The following is a 17379-nucleotide window of genomic DNA, read 5'->3' on the forward strand; positions in this document are numbered from 1 at the left end:
AAAAAAAAAAATTCAGTCTTAGATACTTCTACTAGCTGGTATCTAAGATCCAGTAAATGGGTTCATGTCATTATCTTGTTCCTTCAGGGCTCAGGCCTGACCCTGGTCTTCCTGAACCTCAGAGCCTGAGGTCAGGTCTCCACCAGCTATGCCTATTATAAGACTCTCTTATCCCTGTGGTCTGCCCATCATGGTGAGGCATACACCTGGGCATTCATTTCTATGGCTCTGTCATCAGTTTGCCAAAACTGGAACTCCCTTTATCTTGTCTGATTCTGAGATTTGCCCCAACTGAATGTCCTACCAAGCACTAATTCTGTTGTTGACTACAAAGGAATTTAGGAAAAAGAATACTACTTAAAAGAATTACAGCCTCTACCGCTAGTGATTCAAGGTCTGCTTGGAGCCCAGCAGAGGGAACCCTGTAATGTAAGCAGAGAGATGTTCTTATGCAAAAGCAGCGGATGCTACCCGGGCTAACTCACAAAGGCTGCCAAAGACATAATCCTGGTTCCTCTTTAACTCAGTTTAGGCAAGCAGGCTGGAAATAAAAAGTGAAGAAGGAGAATGCTATGGAGTTTGTAGACTATAGACTGAAATAGCGTTTTACATTTTTCCAAATATCTTCCATGTATGTACATTGTCTCGCCTGATCCTTATAAACATCTGGCTGTTAGGTGTGTCAAGAGTGATCATTCACATTTTATAGATTAAACAACGGAGGCTGAGCAGGTTTAAGTTACTGTCAAAGGGCGGAGAGCTACTGGTAATTGGCAGAGCTGAGAAAGGACTCCAAAACCTAAAATCACTGTCCTTGCTTCTACATCATGTTATTTCACTAACTGTTAACAAAGTGTTGACGAAATACAGCAGGCCAAAATGGATAATATTTTTTCAGAGAGATTAGTTATTTCTAGATTAAAATACCAGATTTCAGTTATTTAGATAATTTTCCAAAGATGCTTTAAAATCTTTCAACCCCTACAAAAGTATTGATGAAAATACTCTCTTAAATACTAAAATTTTAATTGCACTAGACTATTTTGTCATACCAGTCTCATGTGGTTTCAATTATAAGTCAAAAGGGGGGACTATGGCACAAGTGTCAGAAATTACAGTGATCTGCTACAGCTAGTGTGAGTGGGCTGTGACACACTTCATTCCTTCACCTGCCAACAAGCAGCCACATGAATGGTATTTGAAAATGAAAATATAATGGTGACAGCCAAAAATTTAATCAGTATGTGAAAGCTAAGAGGCCAGTAGGGAAACCCTAGTTTGAAGGAGTCCTCATTGAGCTCTTGAGTCTCAGACCCATATCCCAGGAAGACTCAGGACTGCTATGGATTCGAATATGGATTTCTTTCAAAGAAAAGCAGGAGTCTTTTTCCGACAACAGCTACTCCTGACCTGAGCATGAATCCCAAGAGCTTAAGGAAATTCTTAAGTCTTAAACAATCCTCAGGTTACTTTCTGCTGAAGTTGGAAAATTGAAAGACCTAGAAAAAAAAAAGCCGGCTGGTTTTATTTTTGCCCAACCTTACAAATTGCCCCAGGACATTTGTTCTTTGGACCCAAACATGACACTCCACAATGTATGTTGCACATGTTTGACATCATGTAGGGACAATACAGAGATTTCCCTAAAAACAATAACCATGTGAATTAGGGCATTCTAGAAATTTGAATTGCTTGGTATAAAGGAGAGAATTTGGACTAAGTATGAATATCCATTCAAATATAGCTTTGGAATTTACTTATTACTTATTTAATCCTAGATAGCACCATTTCTGATCATTTGGATTCTAGACAAATAGCAAGATATGTGATGTTATGCCTCTGAGGCTCTTACCCCTGACTGAGGTCCTACCCCATCCTGCTATTCATTATTCATGAGGCAATTTTGGTGGCTGCTTCTTAGCATCTTTTTTTATCATTATAAGTATAGTTTTTGCATTATTTAAAATTCAGCTGCTCATGAGAAGAGCAAAATAACTTACCTAGTTTGGATTATTGCATTTCAAAAATCATTACTTGTGAGCTTACTTGTACGTAGAAAATATGGTGGGCAATGAGGAGATGGCTGAAGAGAGATCTTGCTGTAGGCTTAGGAACCTAGACCACTACAACTGATAAAATAAGAGGTGTGGACAAAGTGCTGAAGAGTGCAGAGAGGGTAATGTATTCTGAGTGTCTAGGGGAAAGCTTTGTGAAGAGGGAAGTTTGGGGATTTATAAAGAGGCTGTAACGGGGAAAAGCAAGTGGGGGGGGCGGGGAGTCATTGTAGGCTTAGGGAAAAGCTTGAGTGAAATGCGAGGAGGGGTAGGTCAGTCTGAAAGCTTCAAGTCATTTAGTGCAGAGGAACAGATCACGACTAGTTGAGTATTGTAGGGAATAAAAGAGGAACATTGGATTGGGGTCAAAATGCTGACACTTGCACAAGGTCAAAGGGAGAGAGTAGCATATTCTGATCTGATATATATAAAAAGAGGACTCCAGCTGTGGTAGAAAATAATTTCTAAAATATTTATCAAGTAATTCCTAAAAAAAAAAAAAGAAGTAAACCTTAGTTGTTAAGGGCAGATTATATCTAAATTTGCAAAATAAATTGTCTGCATGGATTTTCCAAAAATATGATATAGATATTGGAAAGAAAAAAATATGTGATGACGGGAAATAGCTACCAAAATAGTGTATGAAACCAAGAAGAAAATTCTTCCTGCAAACTTGTAAAGAAACATTAGCATGTTCCCATCAGTCAGTAAAAATAGATTGTAAAAGTTCTTCAAATATATGACAAATTTAAAGAATTAGAGGAATTTAGAATTTTTATTGGGACTATAAAAAGAATGGCTTGCTAAGCATGCAGACAGTATTTATACTGATGTTTAATTTGGCAGTACTCTTTTTTTTCCTCACAAATCACAACCAAAGTCTGAAGTACTTTAATTTTTGTAGCTTTATGAAGAACATAATAAAGAAAATACTTATAAATGGGTCTTTCAACCTCTATTCAGATATAATAGTAACATTCCTTACAACCCACCCTTACATGACTAAATCCAGTGTATCTATCCCTGTATTGGGGTGGAAGCCTCTGCAAATTTCAGAATATGGGTGTAAATAAAATATTTGGAACCACATGGGGAATGAAGCCACTGGCAATGACTGGAGTATTAGGATAGTAAGTGATTAAGAGAGAATGAAACTGGAGTGTGTAAATCACTGTCCACTCCTATGGGAATAACAGGGTTTAAGGAACTATTGTTAGAAAATTAAATGAGTTATCACATGTAGAACAATTAAAACAGTCCCTGTCTTACAGAAAGCTCTTTACAAATGCAACTATCAAATCACCTGAAAACCAGTTTATTTTGGATGAGCCTCTTTCTACTGTTAAACCCAAGATAAGTCAGGTTTTTGGGGGGGTTTTGTTTGCTTTTTTCCCCCCACCTTTCCTAATCCCTTCATTCTCTCTCAGTGAGTCTAACTATTAAATCTGACTCTGCTCCAAGCAATAGTCTAAAATCCTTATGGCTTTGCCCTCTGGCCTTTTGGTTTTCGGTGCTCAGCATCCTTTCTCTATAAGGACACAAACTCCGTAGGATTCTTGAGTGCTCCCTGAGACTCTCCTCTGGGTAGTGGTACTATTTTGTTTTCCCAAGGAGTTTCTAATCCAGATTAAAAGATGAAAAAGGCACATTAAAAATTAGATAATGATACATGTTAACTTACAAGAAAACAGTGTCAACTAGCATCTGTATCACCTGTTACATAGCTAAGGGGCACAGATAAAAAGTGGTCAGGATTCAGAAGAGGGAGCAACCAGGGAGCTCAGGGAATCTGGAAAAGCTCGAGGAGTGGTCTTCAAGGACAGATGGGAGTTCACAGGCTGCATAGGAAACACAAGAGTTTTTCTTGGAGGAAGATTCATGACTTGAACATAATCAGGGGAAAAGGGTTTCATAATGGAAAGGCACAAGACCAGAGGCCTGGGAGTCAGGGATGAAACTACTCAATGCACTGGTCTGGATTTAACTGGAGGTTTGGATAGTGAAGCCATGTAAAATGAGGTTTCAGGAAATGGTTGGGGTGAAAGTACGAAGATCCTTTTGCACCCTCAGTGTGTTCCATAAAAGATGAGCCATTGATGATTTTGTAAATATGTGGCATACTCAAAGTGCCATTTTAGCAATGGAAATCTTGCAGAAATGTGCAAAATGCATGGGATAGTTGAAGATTTAGTCAGATCAGTTACAGTTATTTAATGCCTAAGATGATGAGGGCGATCACTAGGGGGCTGGCTTGAGGAATAGAAGTGAAAGACGGTATGAATGACACAAGAAGGGGAGCGTCACTGGGGAGCAACCCAAATTGGGGCAAGGGTGAGGTGACTGAGAAGTTTCAACTGAGAGGATGGAAAAACATGGTTCCACTGAGAAAAAATGGCAAATTAGGTAAGAGACTGTTTTTCTACTGCTATGTTGAAGTTAGATATGGTGGCAGGAATGTAGAAATAAATAGCTAGTACATTGCTGGAGACAGGGGCCGGTGCTTAGGAAACAAAGCAGGGTTCGAGTTTGGGCAGTTAGTCTGCCCATTAAGCGTATCTTCTCACAAGTAGAAAGAACTCCATAGTTCACAGAGCTCTTCCAGATGGAGTAATAATTCATCTCATCATTACAGTACCAGAGTCAGGCAGGGTAGATGTCTCTGCTCCCATTCTCCAAATGAATGGACTGATATTCTCTGGGGTTACATAACCTATGCACAGATCACATTGCATAGAGGAAAGAGTGTGAATTTACATTTTCTCACACATTTTAAAGTAAAAAGCAGAGAGTCAAAGAGGTGAAAAAGATTCTAAAATCTCAGAATTGGAAACATAACCCAATAGCTCCCCTTTCCTGCTCATCTGCAATGTCATCTACAATGTTGTTGGCCTATAGTCAAATGGCCACCACTTAATAATGGCAAGTGATGGGACCTCACTAACTCAAAAGTAGCAGCTTCAATTTTTAAGATGCACTTTATCACTGGAAAGGTTATCTTTGTATCAAACCAGGATCTGTTTCCCTGGTACTTTTAGTGCTGCCTTGGTCCTTCTGTCCTTTGAAAAATAATTCTACTTCCTTTCCACATGATAGCCTTTCATACATTGAAGAAAGCTATCATGCCTCCCCAGTTTATCTGCAGCCATTTATTGAATGACATGCCTTCTAGACCTTACAAAATCCTGGCCCTCTACCTTTGGATGCCCTCCACTTTTTCATATTTCTTATAAATGATGAAGCCTGGGAGTAAATTTATAATGATCCTAATATTTCAGGTATGTTCTGATCAGCAGAGAATGTTGTTGCTCTATCACACCCTTCGTCTTGACCTATCTATGTATGTTAATACATGATCAGAATTCATTATCTTTGATAGCTGCCCCATCACTTTATTAAATCATATGAAACCTGAGAAAAGAAATGAAGCATTATGGCTTTTAAAATTTTACTGATATTAAGCCAGGTCACCCCCATTCCATACTCTGCAGTAAACTTTTTATCATGAATATAGAGGCCTTTTCCTTTTTTTTGTCATCCCATCCTGTAAATGTTGACCCATGATTTCAGGCTGCCAAGACTTTTTCTGAAGCCACATTCTGTCATTCAAAGTAATAACATCAAGCTTTGGCTCAACTCTACATTTTAGAAACCTGCTTTCTGCCTTTGTCCAAGTCTGTGGTGAAAATATCAGCCAGGACAGGGCCAAGGGTAGAGAGAAAGACATCCAGCTGACATCCTTACCCTTCACAGCTGTGAACAGCCAACTTGTTCACAGTTCTCTGATTAAAAATGCCTTTCTTGGAAGAAAATGGCTAGTGCTAATTTATTTTGCCAGTTGTTTTCTGCTCCTTTGTATTAATCTAAACATCAGAATAGATTAAACTGGAGGTTCTTGGTTTACGCTGCTGGTTGCAGAGAAACAACGTGAAACTGAGTCCCGTTTGTGTTTGTTTGCTTAGAACCAATGGGGAAACATCCACTTTTTACATGCATAAGGGAAACATCTAGAAGGCTTTAAAACCCCATATACACAAATTCTCCTCTAGCATATAATCCCCCTCCCAATGCTTACTATAATGAAGGGAGATCAACTAAGCTGTACTGAGCTGTCACTAGTGGGGCTTATTTAATAGCTAAGACGTTCACTCCCACACAACAGCCTCCTATTTATATCCTTCAGACCTAAGCCTCAGCAAAATACAAATTCTACTCTCCTGCTTCTTCAGAGGCTCTTGCAGATCAAAACTGAATGTGAAATCTCCGACTGTCAGGGTGTATGCCATCGACGCAGCCCCTTTCTTATTATCTGTGCCAGTGAGATAAACAGACCCATGTTCTCCTGAAAGGGTTCTGTAAAGTAGCATTTTCATCGAGTTTGCATTTGCATAACCATACAAGTCATCTCCTCTGCTCTCTGAGTTAGGAGCCTGGGGCATGTGTTATTTATCTGTGCTCACTGAATGGGAGCTTTCATCCTTAGGATCTTGCAACTTGTTTTCTCTCCGAAAATTGCTACCTTCTGTCCAGGGTTCATCTTGCAACATCTCCTATTGTACAATGCACTTAAGAGACAAAAGCATCATTTCTGCCCTCAGGCATTGCATCTTCTGCTGTTCACTTACGATCCTGCTAGAGCCTTTAGAGGAATGACTCATAATACCCTACGGCTACAAAGGAGGAAGTCAAGTCAGTTCAGTATCATAACCAAAAACTCTGGGGGGGGCGGGGCTTAGGCTTTACCTGGGAACAAGCTCATTCCTTGTTTTATGTTTTCACTTCATGGTTGTTTCACATGTCCCAGAGGCCTACAAAATAATGTCTTGGTAGTAAAAACGTGTTCTCCTATACAGTTGTGAGGGTTCAAGGATAAATACACAGTCTAGGCCTTCAGAGCCTGACTCTAGTTCTCTTCTTCCATCTTAGAAATATCTCCATTCTATGAAGTCTATTCACCTTATTCTCTCCTAGGATTTCCTAAATCATATGCCATGGAACACTTCAGTCCCCCAGAGTATTAATAGATGTTGTATGTGATAGGTGTCCTGAAGCCAAATAATTTTAAGAAGCAGGTATGTTAATGAAAGGTTAAGCAGATTTCTTTACCACAGTGGGTCTCAGAGCCTTTCACCTGTTAACGAGCCTTGTGAATCTTTAGGGGTACTAAGTCATCTCAACTTCTCTAGGTCCTCAACTACTTAGAGGCAACTCATGGCTCCCAAGCCCCCCAAGTTTCGTGATGGGAACAGAGTAACAGCACGAAGGTACTATATTATGAGAACCACCACTTCTTCTCTTCTTTCAATTCTTCTTAAGTAGAGCTGGGACTCCCACAGTTTCCCTTGGTTACATATGTGGGATTGTCCTCTTTCTCTCTTCCACTGTAGCAGATGATCTAGTGGCTGCTGATTTTAAAAACGGCAGCGCTAAAAAACTGATAAACACCAAAGATGATACCTCTTTGGAAGGCTTTACAGACTCCTTCCCCAATAGAAATGTTTGCCACCCCCACTATCTGTATTTTCCAATTATTTTTCTTAGACCTGCAACATTATTGGAGTCCTTCATTGACATTTTGGTGACATTTCCGACTAGATCATAATCCCTTTGAGAACAGCCTCTGCACCTCTTTGGCTTCATATCCTTGGCATTCAGCACCAGGTCTGGTTTACAATACAAGTTTAATAAACATTTGTTAAGGGACAGAGGCAGAGAGAACAGGCAGGAAGGCAGACCCCGCCACTGAGGCTGTTGTCAGCGTGATCCCATAGGTCTAGCTTCACAAACCGCACGGTAAGAACAGTGCCCGTCCTTGTGAATGCTGTCACCATGCTGCTTTATGTACACCATTAACGAACAGTTTTTAAAATAGAGTAGGATTGTGACATTCCCGCAGTTATAAAACTTGTCAAAAATGTTATTTAACTCATCAATTAATGAGGGCACCAGTAAGATCTTACAGCTAGCTTATCGGAGAACTCCAAGAACCACACAGAAGGATAAGCAATAAGGAAAGCTGAAATCAACTTACAAATAGAAGCAAAAAGGATCTATCCACAGAATAATCAGTTGCATCCCACCAGAAATAATTTGCATTTCTATGGACAAGAGTCATTTACATGATTATCCGTTCTCTATCATTTGCAGAGTTTTAAATAGCTCAAAGACAATGAAAAACAAAGATAACCCAGACAGGCACACTAGGCAGAACACCCACCAATCTTTTTGGTCCATTTCAAAGTCTGTCGCAATTTTTCCTGACAACTCTCCATAGTCCCGAGAGATGGCAAAACATCATTTTAGGTGCTGCTTCTAGTTTTTCTTGTATTTCTTTTTATCATAATCTTCTAGCACTTGTGCTCAGGTTTGATAAGAATGGGGCTTGTCTGAAAAAATTTGAGAAGCAGAATGTGTTCCTACACATGCCCAGAGATCATGCCCATTCCTGGTTCAGTTTATCTCACTGCTGTACTATACAATGAGGGTGAGTTATTTCATCTGATGCCTCCTTGGTTCATTATATAAACAGACCTCCAGAGAGCACCCTTCCATTCCTCTAGGGAAACAGTCAAATCCAAGCTGAACCTTCCCCTCTCAATACATCCATTTAGTATTTTCCACCTTAATTATCATATCGTTTCATGAATAAGGAGCTTTCACCTTTTTTGATCCACCAGGGCACCTGAAACAATTCTGGACTTGTAGTCCTCAATAACTACTTTCTGCATGTGAAAGTAACATTTTTTTTTTTTGGAAGATCAAGGTGTAGGGTCAATTTTAAGCATTTTCTCTCATCATTTCTCAAAAGGACCAGGCTTTTGCCATTTTTCTATGCCTCCTTTTCATAAACATAGATTGCTTTTGGCACAGCTTATGTTTTCACAGTGCACCCAGCTAGAATCAGTAAAGGCACTTTTAAGTGACTAGAGGTTTTTCTACTTGGGGAGGGTGTCTGGAGTGGTAGCAGTCTTTTTGCAAATTCTATGCCCATTGTCTACTTTCTCTGGCTTATGCCCTGAATCTTCTCTACTTTACACTCTGTGAAAGCGCACTCAGCTGCCTACAAATGCCCAGAATATTTTTCTGCATCTCCCCTTGAATAAGGGAGAAAAGTAAGATAATTATGAGTTTTCAATTCATTGAATTCTTTTACCTCAGAAATTTTTAATGAGTGGGATAAAGGGATGACACATACCCAGTTAGAAGAGTGTATCAGAATCATTTGTTGAGCTTTCTCAAAATACATCATTCTGTGAGAATCCTAGATCAAAGCAACTCAGGTTGCAGTGGGTGTATAGTTTAGTTTAGTCAGTAGAGGGAGAGACGGAGAACCATTTCCCTAAACTTAACAGTACACTGCAAGAGATTTATAGATGTTACCATCTATAAATGGTTGGGGAAAAAAATATCCTTAGTTCTGTCACATATTTGTATATATTCTGCTTTCCAAGTGATATCTGCACATAATACTTGCAGCATGAAAAATGCTAACATCCCTCAATGACTATATTTATTATTAAACAGCATGTATCTTCTCTAGTATCTTAGCTATAGATATTGTAATGTTTTGAGTTTATTGGGTAATAATATCAAAAAAATCCCTATGTTTTATTACATTCATCAGACACAAGGTTCAGGGGATGTCGGATTTCCAAAGACCACTCTGCATCCTCAGGTTGGTCTGTATCTGCACTATTGTGTGTTCAGGGGAAAATGGAGCAGCAAGCAGGCGCCTGGCCTAGAATCGCAAGCTAGTATCTGGACAATATGTGACCCAGGTACTACCTTCTTTGTGAAATTTTGACAACCCTGGATATATTTTATGTTCTAGAAACAAGCCAATAACCAAGTTGACAATTGTTATCTACACCTGTCATTCTATAAGCCCTTTGACTGCGGCATCTTCATGATCCCATATGCTTAACTAAAGTTTTGAATGAGAGGAAAAACCTTAAGCTTCAAGGATCTGGGGTCTGTGATGTAAAGCGTCAGTTCAGAGACAGGGGACCTGAATGACAGGGTTATGACTTAGTAATGGGAAAGCGTCAGGACTATCCTTTTGTCACTATTTCACATTGATCATATTGTATCATTCCATTTGAGTGTCACTATTATGGCAATAAAATCTTCCTTTGATACTTCCTTCTAAATCCTTCTGCTTATGTTATTATTTTTTTTCTTTTTAGCAATACTTTCATGCAGGAGGAAATGGCCTGAAAAAGAATTTCTTGGAGAAAAGCCCAGATCTTCAGTCTCTGAGATATGCTCTCAGTCTTTATACCCAAACTACTGATGCCTTGATAAAGAAATTCATAGACACTCAGACCTCACAGAGTAAGTAACACACTGGATGTGAGAATAGAGTAAGCTGAACACAACTAAAATTCAACATAAGAATTATTATAAATACTATTAATAATTTTTACTACAATAAATTAAACCATCAAGAATTGCAGATTATTTAAACTTTACTAGAAAATTATCAAAATATATTAGCCCTCATGAATTACAATTTTATAAATAATTTCAGTAACACTAGGATATGCCTAATACTAAAACTGTATGGAGTGGTTGATTCTTGGTGATTCTAACTTCATAAAATTTAGTAAAACCTAGTTTTGAATATCCACGGCTGTGATAGTCTCTTCAATTCGGTGTATGGATGCAGTGTTTGCTGCTCTTGGTAACTTCCAAAGGATGATAATAATTCCCCAAATCTTGACTTTAAATGTAAAATCTCCTGCTCTGGGGTTTCCAGAAGAGAAATCTCATTTTACTATAATTTTACATGAAAGACATTTTAACTGTTACTTTGAAATGGACCAAGAGGAAAGCATTTTATTGGAAAGTTGGATTTGTTTCACGTGGCAAACTTCTCACCTCATAAGCTTTTAGGATATTAGTGGTAAGCAGCCTATCTTTCAAGTTGCTTTGTGATTTATCATTTTTTGGTAATTATATGCATTTAATTCAGGCATTTCTGAGAGATTATTGAAACTGTCAGTATGAGTCACAAAGAGCCAAATGCAGGCTCAAACTCTAGAACATAATAAATTGCATCACGGAAGTAATAAAAATGAGTATGAGGACACTGTCTCCATTCATGAAGAAGCCTCAGAAAAGAAAGCATATAGATTTTTCTGTTCCTGTGATGAAAATGCTCCAAACTTGTCTGTTTCTTCATGGATATTTGAACTTTTCTAACTACATCAAAGGTAGATGCTTTGCCTGAAATACCAAGGTATGTGCTAGGTAGGTCCTTTGCCTGTCTTTAACACTGTGGTCTCTGAGAGTGCCCAATTAAATGCTACAAATACTCTTTCCATGAGAAAGAAAAAAAGAGTTGAGCTCAAGAGGGCTTGAATGTAATTGTAATGCATCATAGAGAGTTGCAGTTTTATTCCCAGAAAATTTGAGTGTATGAAACCTTTGTTTTGCTTTTATAGGTGTACGTGTGTGTACACACACACATAGCCCATCTTCTAGCACAGATTGTCACAGCACACAAAACTACGTTATGTGTATCAGTTTTGGTGTGAGGATAAATGGGAAAACAGTTTGGTATTATTTACTAAAGTTGAAGATTTGCCTTCCCTATGACCTAGCAATTCAACTCCTAGGTGTGAATCCAAAAGAAACGTGTGTATGTGCACCAGAAGACACACATAAGAAAATTTACTAAGAAAAAAAAATGTCCATTATACAGTTGATTATTCAAATAAATTGTGGCATAGTCATACAATGAGATCCTATAGAACTCTAAACCTACACAAGCTACAGTTACACACAACATGGATGAATCAGAACAAACAATGTTCAGTAAAAGCAACGAGATACTAAAGAATATATACTGAATGATTAAATGTATAAAAATCCCAAAACCTAAACTGCAGTGTTCAGGGATACACAGTAAAATGACAACACATAGCAAGGAAAGGATTTCTACAAAATAAAGAGAGCAGCCCTCTCTGGGAAGTAGGGACTAAGGACCTCGGAGGGATTGGCAGTTTGCTGTATCTTGACCTGGTTGGTGGTGGTTACCCAGATGTTCTCTTTGTGACATGTGACTAACAACATTTCACTTTGTATATGCTTAAAAATTGTTACAAAAATAGAAGGGTTAAAAAAAAGCAAATGATGTCAAAACCAAAATTGTTTAATTCAACTTTGTCATAAATGGGTCTTATAAGTATAGAATAACCTACTGTATCTTGCTCACTTCTTTTCCTCCTCTCTCTTTTCTCTTTGCTCCTTTCTTTCCCATTTTCACCTTGATTTCCTTCGTTTTGGAACAAATTTAGATATCATCTTTCATAATAAAAAAAAGGAAAAAAACCTCCTAGGGATTGAGTCCCATTAGAAATTTATGAACCACAGAGTTCAAGTGAGAACTATCAATTTGGAAAAACACTGTCTTCTCTTTCTATTCCAAATATTGGGAAATAAGCCAATCCAAAATGGGTATAGAAGTATTAAGTCCTCAAGGAAACTGATGGTTCATTTTATAAGAATAAGATGTTTATTATCCTAGCAATGAACTGCAATAAAGCACCATCTTATTCTGCATTCACTTTATATATATTTACTAAGTATCACCTCTGAATGAAGTTTCATACATTGAGGCATATATTCAAAACTGAACATGTTGTTATATATACCAGTTGCTCTTATATGGCAATTCTCCTGCGGGGGTAATTTGGTTAAGGACATTTGGCAGTATCTGGAGAGTTTTGGTTGTTGTATCTGGGAGTGGTGGTCATGTTACTGGTATCTAGTGAGTGGAGACCAGGGAAGTTGCTAAATATCTATGGTGCACAAAAAAGCTTCCTACAACAAAAATTTATCTGGCTCGAAATGGCAGTAATGCCCAGATCAGGCCACCCTGCTTTTATTACTAGACTGAAAAGTGAGAAATGTTGTAATGTAGGTCACATCAGAAGAGGAAGACAGGAAAGGCAGAAAGGCCAGTTGGGTAAACTGAGTCATGAAGTGGTTAAAAAGAGGAAGGTATTCTATATATAGAAACTGTCCAGGAAAGTATCTACTTGTGCTCTTAATTTTAAAATCCCATTATGTCAAGAACATCCACAGCTTAGTTTTTTTTTTTTTTTTAAAGATTTATTTGAGAGAGAGAGAGTACATGAGAGGGGGGAGGGTTAGAGGGAGAAGCAAGCTCCTCGCCGAGCAGGGAGCCTGATGCGGGACTTGATCCAGGGACTCCAGGATCATGACCTGAGCCAAAGGCAGTCGCTTAACCAACTGAGCCACTCAGGTGCCCCACAGCTTAGTTTTATTAGGAAAAATTATTTTGCTTTTAAAACAAAATTCACATTTTAGTCTATGATCTGTCCTATTAACTTTTTATGAGCAACATCTTTGTTAAAAAAATCAGATCCTTTTGGTCATTTTAATGACCTCAGCTTATGTGGGGAAGTAATATTAAAATCCACTTGGCCATCTTCAATATTAATACTGACTGGACCGCACAGTCAGAAATGGTTTCTCATTTTAGCTGATAAGCCTTTCAGAGGTAACCAGAGATCCAGAATCCTATCCAAAAGATTTTATGCCACTGTTTTATCCCCAGGCCAGCTAGCACTGCCTTCTAAGAGGGGATGTTAGTATGTTTTAGTAACGCAGGGGAAAAATTGAGAATTTATGACATTTGGCTCTTCAGATGTTGCAGTTGGTCTGATAACATTCAAAGCTGCATGAGGCTTTTCAGTCCAGTCAAAAACCTTTACACAAATAACTTCTTTAATAGGAGTGGTGATGTGATACGGTTCGGAGTATGCTGAATCCTTTCCCAAAGTAGAAATGGCAAGTGTCAGATAAGGTTACTAAACTGCTGAGCAATACTATGTAGCAAGTAAGTTGTCTACCACTATGCAGTTCATTTCAATAATTCTCTGAGGCCAGTAACATTATCCATACTTCTCAGATTAAGAAACATGCTGAAGTCATGTAGAGAAGGGGCAGAAACAATGTGCTTCCCACCATCTCATACTTAATCAGAAAAGAAATCAGAATACAATTTTCTACAGCCCATGTTTTCTTCTCTTGTTTTGAATAATCGAGTTTACTTCAGGCTCCTTACTTTTCATTTTAGTATAACTAAATCTCCCTTCTCTTCAGGAGAGAATTTTTTTTTTTCATGTCCGCAACAAACTTCTTCCTTTGCTTTCCAGTTTCTCCTCATTCTGGTTGCAGTTACTGGGCATGCTCAGTGTCCAGGACACCTTTTAAATATTAATTGGAAGTAATTACATTGGAAAAATTCAAGCTGAATATAAGAAAAAGTATACTGCTTTCAGAAAACCCTTTCTAACATAGCCTGATTTCATTCCTCTAGAATCTACTGTGTCTGTGTGTAGGATATTGCGGCTTTGAACTACCTTCCCTATTCTGATCTTCACTGCCCTTGTCCTCCACCAGCAGAAGTATCATTTTGTAACTCTCCCTAGCATATTGAGTCATATCATGATTGCTAGTTTATATTTCTCTCCTATCTCAATGTAAGCCACAGGAGGACAGAGCCCTCGCTTACTCATCCTTGAAATCTATGTGCTTCAAACAATGCTAGATACAAAATAGGTGCTCAGTGAATTTTAGAACTAATGAGTGGTAGACAGTTAAATGCAGGAAATTAAAAATTACGTAATATGACACAGTTCTCATATTTGAAACCTTTCAACAAACCTCACAGCCCTGTGCTAGACACTGCAGAGCACCCAAAGTGTGTGTCCCCACTTAGGAAAAAAGCTTACAGTATGATGGCTGGTACTGTTCAGTAGTTCTCATACAAGGTAAAAGGTACGAAGTGCCACAGGAGATATACAAAGGGTTGGGTTAAATTAGATGGAGAGAATAGGATTCATGTTTATTCAATCTGTTACATAAAATTCAAAAGCAACCAAGAAAAAACATACATGACCGTTTTCATTTTAGGCCACTGATAGATTCATATATGCTTTCATTTGACTCATATTTAGGAGGATGTACCATGTATCAGCCTTTGTGCTAGATAAACTGCAGTGAAAGGCTGGGCAAAATGTTTTCCATCTGCCCGTCCAAATACACCCTTATTCTCTCCAGAAGGCTGGGTTCTATGTTTCTTAGAGCTATGGACTCTCTTACTACTTGTTTTCCATTGGGTCAGCCAGTAGGGGGCTCCTCTTAAGCTCCATGGGAGGAAAGAGTTGGTCAAAAGTATTCATTCTTCAGGTTCTCTCTGTGCATTGTCCATTCAGGCTGACTGTGTCCTTTCAAAGTACCTTTCCCTAGAGAACTCTCTCCTTCTAGATTCCAGTAGCTACTTTGTCCCTCATATTTTATGGACTATGGGTGTTTGTTAACAGCTCCACTACTCCTTCTGTTTTCCCTAAATCCCTACCTAAACCTTCATAAACAGTGACTTTCTTAAACCATCCAAAATTACTGTTTGCTATTGATACCCTGGCTGATACAAACGCAGATCTTTCTTTCATGCTGACTCTCCTTTGGGTCATCAAAGATTAATACATTAAAATAAGCAAGTCAAGTGTCAGAATAATTCTTTTTGGACTGAAATAAAACATCACATTTTGGTGACTGAGCTGTCCAGAATGAAAAAAAAAAATAGTGTATTAGTTTTTCATCCACAGGAATATTTCCATTACATTCTGGCCAGGGCATCAAAATCTCCATTTCTCATAATGCAATTTATCTTGCCCAGCATCTCAACTTCTCTGGAAACCTGATGTCAAATTGAGACAACTGAAAGTCATTGGTAAAATCATTTGCAAAATAAGACAGCCTCATAGCACAGAATAAGCAGGTATTTGTTGTAGGCCATGCATACTCTTATTGCACTAATCTAAGTATATATATTTGTAGATCAGAACAGATGTACTTTTTTTTAAAAAAAAAAAACAGGAATAGTTGAAAGACTTCATCCTAATACTACCCGTATAAAATCAACAATTGTGTGTGTGTGTGTTCGTTCCATCTTTTCATTTCTCAGTTGGGTGAGGACCAGATCTCATTCCAAGGCCATGAAGAATATCAGTGGTATTAGAACCTTGTCTTCTAACATTAAGTGTGCAATGTTACTTGCCTCTCAAAGGCTAATATTGTTGAAAATAAATCTGGAAGTAACATATTTTTCTAAAATTAAAATTTTTTGTTATTAGAAACAAAACACTTGACATTTGGCATTACATTCAAAGATCTAAATAATAAGTACTCACACTTGGAGTTTACTACAGATTTTAGGCATCTTCAAATACCTTTTTCTCACTTGATTCTCAGAACAACCCTGCAAAGTCAGACAGAAGTCTTCAAATTATTGGTCTGATATTCCACACTGCCTCTGGGTGTTCTTTTGAGACAGTCATTTCACCCAAAAGCGATAGATGCCATGGAATTGATGTGAGCAAGGGGGCAGTGTGAAAAAGTAGAATGTTTTTCTGATATCTCAAAAAGACTGAAGGGAGATAAGAAGGAAGCAAGCAGACAATGTGGAAGCTGGGCTGGCAACAGTGATGGAGAGATATGGGGAGATTCACGACGTAGTTCAGCAGTACAATAAACATGGGCTAGTGAAATAAATCTTGTTAAATTAGTAAAGATTTAGGATAATAAATTTAAAGCAACATTTATGTGTAGTAAAATTATGGTGGGGTTTTTTTTCTACCTGTTATAATTTTCTGCACTTTCAAATTATCCAAAAATGTCCCAGTATTTCTTTTTCAACCATATAAGGAACTTATAAAACTCAACACCAAAAAACAAATAATCCAGTTTAAAAATGGGCAGAAAACATGAATAGACATTTTCCTAAAGAAGACATACAGATGGCTAACACATACATGAAAAGATGCTCAACATCACTCATCATCAGGGAAATGCAAATCAAAACTCCAATGAGATACCAACTCACACCTATCAGAATGGCTAAAATCAACAACACAAGTAACAACAGATGTTGGCGAGGATGTGGATAAAGGTGAACACTCTTGCACTATTGGTGGGAATGCAAACTGGTGCAGCCACTCTGAAAAACAGTATGGAGGTTCCTCAAAAAGTTAAAAATAGAACTACCCTTTGACCCAGCAATCACACTACTAGGTATTTGCCCAAAGAAAACAAATTCAAAGGAATACATGCACCCTGATTTTTATAGCAGTATTATCCACAATAGCCAAATTATGGAAACAGCCCAAGTGCCCATCAACTGATAAACAGATAAAGAAGATATGGTATATATATACAATGCAGGGCGCCTGGGTGGCTCAGTTGGTTAAGCGACTGCCTTCGGCTCAGGTCATGATCCTGGAGTCCCTGGATC

The 17379-nt window shown here is 38.2% G+C and overlaps 1 protein-coding gene across 1 annotated transcript in view; it reads left to right on the top strand.

Moving 5' to 3' along the window:
* Positions 1 to 17379, top strand: part of UNC13C (unc-13 homolog C) — a 479061-nt gene that overhangs the window by 412603 nt on the left and 49079 nt on the right. The window contains exons 22-23 of the mRNA XM_081831864.1: positions 7439 to 7548; positions 10238 to 10385. Coding sequence (XP_081687990.1) covers positions 7439 to 7548; positions 10238 to 10385 — 258 coding nt within the window. The remainder of the gene's footprint in view (positions 1 to 7438; positions 7549 to 10237; positions 10386 to 17379) is intronic.

Source organism: Leptonychotes weddellii, chromosome 9, assembly GCF_054177405.1.
Source record: "Leptonychotes weddellii isolate Sample4059 chromosome 9, ASM5417740v2, whole genome shotgun sequence".
In the NCBI taxonomy this organism is placed as follows: Eukaryota; Metazoa; Chordata; class Mammalia; order Carnivora; family Phocidae; genus Leptonychotes; species Leptonychotes weddellii.